The 6,191-nt window shown below is 47.3% G+C and overlaps 1 protein-coding gene across 1 annotated transcript in view; it reads left to right on the top strand.

Annotated features, from left to right (window-relative positions):
• The window catches only part of LRP3 (LDL receptor related protein 3), a 41,523-nt gene extending 39,201 nt beyond the window's left edge, over nucleotides 1-2,322 (top strand). The window contains 1 exon segment of the mRNA XM_040329444.1: nucleotides 680-2,322. Coding sequence (XP_040185378.1) covers nucleotides 680-1,444 — 765 coding nt within the window. The 3' untranslated portion in view covers nucleotides 1,445-2,322.
• The last annotated feature ends 3,869 nt before the right edge of the window (nucleotides 2,323-6,191 follow it).

Below are 6,191 nucleotides of genomic sequence, written 5' to 3'. Positions count from 1 at the left end.
ATGTTTTGGAACTACATTTAACTACATAATGCTCACGCACTCTGCAGTGTAGTTGAGCATCATGGCAAATGTAGTTCCAAAACATCTGGAGTGCCAAGGTCCACCATCACTGGCCTAGGCTATAAGAAGATAGCCAAGACCCTGAAACTGAGCTGCAGCATGGGGGCCAAGACCATATAGCCATAGGCGTGCGCACAGGGTGTGCCCAGGCACACCCTGTGCAGCACAGATTCCCCCTACTGCCCTGGCTCCCCCTAATTCCCCCTGCAGCGCCTCCGGCTTCCCTACTCTTCTCTCCCTCCAGCTGTTGCTGCGGGGATGTTTTAGGCCCCTTCCCTTTCATCATGAGCGATCGGTACTATGCGTTTGATATTTAGGGTGCACACCCTAATGCAATAGGCTGCGCACACCTATGCAAACAGCGGTTTAACAGGACAGGTTCCACTCAGAACAGGCCTCGCCATGGTCGACCAAAGAAGTTGAGTGCCCCGTGATCAGCGTCATATCCAGAGGTTGTCTTTGGGAAATACATTTTTATTTATTTTTATTGCATTTAAAGGGGTTGTAAACCTTTGTGTTTTTTCACCTTAATGCATCCTATGCTGACGCTGAACGTACCCCCAGCCTTAAAAAACAAGTTTCATTCTCCTAATCACTTCCATATTTTTTCTCTTTTCAGGTCTCCATGTTGCAGAACATCCGCACAGCCATGAGACGTCAGATGAGGCGTCACTCGTCCAGAAGGGCCTCTTCCAGGAGGCGTTTAGGTCGGTTGTGGAACAGATTATTCCACCGCCCTCGGGCGAGAGGCCAAATCCCCCTCCTGAGCTCGTCGCTTCTTTCCCGGTACGGCGACCCGGACGCTGGGATGGGGGAGGAGAACTGCTGGAGCCCATCGACGCCTCCAGAAAGACTCAACACACACACACAAACCAGCGGCCAGGACGGAGGAGAAAGCCCCGAACTGGCGGTTGGCCAGCATGAACTGGAGATCGCGGGTCGGCTCCCTTCAAATGCACTTCAGGAGGCGCGCTCTGGAGGAAGCGCTCAACCTGAAGTGGAATGGTCCACGGCCCGTTTGGACTCTGAAAACAGCCGTGGTTACTTGAATCCAGCCATAAGGGAAGATGCGGGGGATCGGACGCCGGCTGGTCCCTCGGATACGTTTTACATGGTGCCTGTACCGGAAAGGACTACTGCTGGTCCCAGCGTTGCATCTAATAGCCATCAATTCAACAGGAAACACTTAAAATTGCCTTTGAAGTACTCAGACAGCTTATTGAATGTCCAGATTCAGGGGAACGAGCCGCCATGTGGCTGCGCGACTTCTTGCCAGGACGAGCCCTTGGGCGTACACGTGACTTGCCATCCGACAACCCCGTCAGCCTCTCACCCGCTGTCGGAGAGCAGCCCAAGTGACGATGACTCTTTACTCAATTGCTGATGTCATTTCCTCCCATTTAGGCTTTTTTATATGGCGGTACGATGTGCAACTGGGTCATGTGACATGTTGTAACCCAAAGCAGCCAATCGGCATCCAAGATCCTGCAGCTTGAAGTGTTTCCCTCGCCCAAGACTTTTTTCTATTTTTGGACAGAGTAGGCCCCCTGGTCTTACCCCATTACTTCCTGTCCAAGAGACACATCAGGAAGGAAGAGGAAATCATACGAAGAAGAATTCCTCTCTTAGACCATTGTCACCAGAACAGCTGTCCCCACTAGAGGTTTTTCCTGTTTTTGTGACAACTGTGACATTTTTGGTTTCCTATCACTTTCTTTACCAGTGGCTAGTGATGAGCTAATGTTTGGGCCAATCCCAAGAGAGTTTGTCACATGGTAGCAGGCTTCCGGCCCAAACAGCTGCAGACGTGCATCTAACAAGGGGGCAAGGGTGATGTTGGCATTGTTGTCCTAATATGGCCACTTAACCATAGTCAATGACATTGTCCAAATACACCCATGTGGCTACATTAGGTCATTGATGTTCAAATACGGCCATTGACCAAATATGTCTATGAGGTCATATTAAGTCAATGATGTCACCAGCATCCCCAGCCCTTTGTTATGTACGGCTGTGGGGTGGTGATGCTTTTGACATCATTGACCCAGTATGGCCACAAAACCATATTTGGTCATTGACCAGCATCTCCACCCCTTTGTTAAGTGTGGCTGTGAGGGGGTAGAAAATGATGGCATCATTGACCTAATATGGCCCTATAGCCATGTTTGGTCAAAGACATTGTCCAAATACACCCATTTGGCTACATTAGGTCAATGATATCCAAATATGCCCATTGACCAAATATGTTTATGAGGCCATATTAGGTCAGTGATGTCACCAGCAACTCTTTGTTCTGTACAGCTGTGGGGTGGTGAAGCTCTTGAAATCATTGACCTAATATGGTCATTGGCCATGTAACCATATTCGATCAATGACATTATCCAAATACACCCATGTGGCTACATTAGGTCAATGATGTCCAAATACGGCCATTGACCAAATATGTCTATGAGGTCATATTAAGTCAATGATGTCACCAGAATCCCCAGCCCTTTGTTATGTACGGCTGTGGGGCGGTGATGCTCTTGACATCATTGACCCAGTCTGGCCACAAAACCATATTTGGTCATATTTGACCAGCATCTCCACCCGTTTGTAGTGTGGCTGTGGGGTGCGAATGCTGGTGGCATCATTGACCTAATATGGCCATATAGCCATGTTTTGTCAAAGACATTGTCCAAATACACCCATTTGGCTACATTAGGTCAATGATGTCCAAATGCGGCCATTGACCAAATATGTTTATGAGGCCATATTAGGTCAATGATGTCACCAGCAACTCTTCGTTCCGTACGGCTGTGGGGTGGTGAAGCTCTTGAAATCATTGACCTAATATGGCCTTTGGCCATGTAACCATATTCGATCAATGACATTGTCCAAATACACCCACGTGGCTACATTAGGTCAATGATGTCCAAATACGGCCATTGACCAAATATGTCTATGAGGTCAACTCTTCGTTCCGTACGGCTGTGGGGCGGTGATGCTCTTGACATCATTGACCCAGTATGGCCACAAAACCATATTTGGTCATTGAACAGCATCTCCACCTGTTTGTAGTGTGGCTGTGGGGTGCGAATGCTGGTGGCATCATTGACCTAATATTGCCATATAGCCATGTTTGGTCAAAGACATTGTCCAAATACATCCATTTGGCTACATTAGGTCAATGATATCCAAATATGCCCAGTGACCAAATATGTTTATGAGGCCATATTAGGTCAGTGATGTCACCAGCAACTCTTCGTTCAGTACGGCTGTGGGGTGGTGAAGCTCTTGAAATCATTGATTTAATATGGTCATTGGCCATGTAACCATATTTGGTCAATGACTGTCCAAATTCGCCAATTTGGTTATAATTGATCAATGATGTCACCAGCATCCCTACCCCCTATGTTATGTGTGGCTGTGGGATGCTGGTGACATCACTGAGCTAATATGGTCACATAGACCTGTTTGGTCAATGTAATCATCCAAATCGGCCCATTGACCAAATATGTCTATGTGACTATATTAGGTCAATGATGTCATCAGCATCCCCACCCCTTTGATATGTGCGGCTGTGGGGATGCTGGTGTCATCATTCCCCTAATACGGCCCACCTGCGAAGTTTGGTCGGTGATATTGTCCTATTACGTCCATTTGGCCATATTAGGTCAATGATGTCACCAGCATCCCCGCCTCTTTTGCCATATTCAGCGATGGGGCCGGTGATCTGACAATCTGGTTCCGGCTATCGAGATGGTTCCTGTAAGGTCTGCGCAGGCGCAATCCTTGCCGACGGAAATCTCCGAACCTCGGCCGGCATCCTGGGCGATGTGGAATTTGAGGAAAGTGGCCAGTCGGCCTCACGTCCTCGCTTTGCTCGGACGGCCTCCTGGCTCTTTTTTTAACATCCTCCAATCCACGGGGATGTTAAGGAATGAACCTGGATGCCGGCCGAGGTTCGGAGAGTTCAGTCGGCAAGGATTGCGCCTGCGCAGTCCTTACAGGAACCATCTCGATAGGGGAACCTTAACGACAAGTCAACGGGAATAGGGCCAGTGACCTGCTATCATGTGACAGCTTCCCGAGGGTAAGGGCCAGACTGGGTTTATTCCATCACTAATGACGTAACTGTCCCCAATCGGGAGCACAGACAGCAATACAAACCTGGAGGAGGTTCTAACCCTTCCCCATCCCATTGAATTGGGGAAATCCTCAATTTCCTAGTTGTCACAAGAACAAGGAAGTAAAGGGAAACCTTCCAATGATGACACCTTGGGGAGATTTCTTCTCATTTCCTGTCATGCCTTTGGGACAGAAAGTGAAGAAAAATCTCCCCCAACGGGACAAAAAAAAAATACATATCAGGGATGAACCCTCCCCCAATGCGATCTAAAACAAAAAAAGATTTCCCCTAAAGATACAATTTAATGGCTGGTTAAAGCTGAACTCTAGGCTGGAAATACAGATAAAAATATATATAAAGGATTGATTTGTATTTCTGTCCCTGAGATTTACATAGCTCTGCCACCCTGCACAGACCTCTCTGGTAGGGCAGGAGATCAGATTTTTTTCTCTGTAACATTTACAGGTCTTGTCCCTCCCCCGCCCTGTGATTGGACAGTGAAAGGAGAAGCAGCAGACTGATGAGTTCCCCTGTCTGTCACTTTTCTCATCATATCAGTAGACACGTGCAGGACGGAAAACTTTGTTTCGTTTTGTTTCAATTCGTTATTTACATAAATTTAGTTAATTTAATTTGTCTAATTCATTTAATTCGTTTTCGAAATTCGTTTAGTTTTTTCGAAACTCGAAATCCATTCAAAATCAAATTTATTCTATTCGAAAATTCGAATTCTGGAAGATGGTTATATTCTTTCTATTTTATTCTATTCTATTCTTTTATTCTATTCTAGTCTTTTATTCTATTCCTTTATTTTTTATTCTATCCCTTTATTTTGTATTAAATTTTTTTCCATTCTTTTATATTGTATTCTCTTCTGTTTTACTCTATTATATTCTATTCTTTTATTTTCTATTCTATTGTTTTCTATTCTATTTTATTCTCTTCTGAAATTTGAATTCGATTTGAAAACTATCCAAATTCGGAACAAAACAAACCGCACATGTCTACCTATCAGCATGCTCCTTGCACTTCAGAACAACGAATAGGCGCCCTGTGCTGCTTCTTTTATCTCTTAGTCTGAGCCGTGCTGTACAGGGGGTGGCATGAGGTTGATACCATGTCAGTGTCAGGTACTTACATTGACAAAAGCACATTTAATGTATTAATGATTACAGAGTCCAGCTTTAAGGATATTCTGTGAAAGCCCCGCGGGGGGTATAGGTGGGGGCTGTATGACTAAGAATGTGCTAACATCTCCGCACACGCATTCTCATGCGATCCCCATGTACTCCCATGCGTTGGTGTATATATGTTTTGTGTCCGCCCATTCATTCCCTATGGGCCCTCAACACACGTCCATGCATTACAAAAAAATACACATCCCTTCTATTTCCAACACAGGTATCTCCCAGGTGTGTGTGTGTGGGGGGGGGGGGGGGAGGCAGCAGTGTATAAGAAATAAACGTATGTGAGCGACAATTTAAATGGGAATAGGGCCAGGACTCCCAACAAATGTTGGCTGGCACCATCCACTACAGGCTGCCTGCAGAAAACTACAGGAGGGGGCGGAGACAAGAGCAGTCACCCTGCACAAGGAGAAAGAGCAGAGCTGTGGGAGGGGCCCAGCAGGCTCCACCCACTACAGGCTGCCTGAAGAAAACTGCAGGAGGGGGCGGAGACAAGAGCAGTCACCCTGGACAAGGAGTAAGAGCAGAGCTGTGGGAGGGGCCCAGCAGGCTCCACCCACTACAGGCTGCCTGAAGAAAACTGCAGGAGGGGACGGAGACAAGAGCAGTCACCCTGCACAAGGAGAAAGAGCAGAGCTGTGGGAGGGGCCCAGCAGGCTCCACCCACTACAGGCTGCCTGAAGAAAACTGCAGGAGGGGGCGGAGACAAGAGCAGTCACCCTGCACAAGGAGAAAGAGCAGAGCTGTGGGAGGGGCCCAGCAGGCTCCACCCACTGCAGGCTGCCTGCAGGAAACAACAAGAGGGGGCGGAGACAAGACCAGTCAGCCTGCAT

This window comes from Rana temporaria, chromosome 11, assembly GCF_905171775.1.
Source record: "Rana temporaria chromosome 11, aRanTem1.1, whole genome shotgun sequence".
NCBI classification, from domain to species: domain Eukaryota; kingdom Metazoa; phylum Chordata; class Amphibia; order Anura; family Ranidae; genus Rana; species Rana temporaria.
Note: the sequence above shows the minus strand (reverse complement) of the source record. Positions and strands in the feature narration are given on the sequence as shown.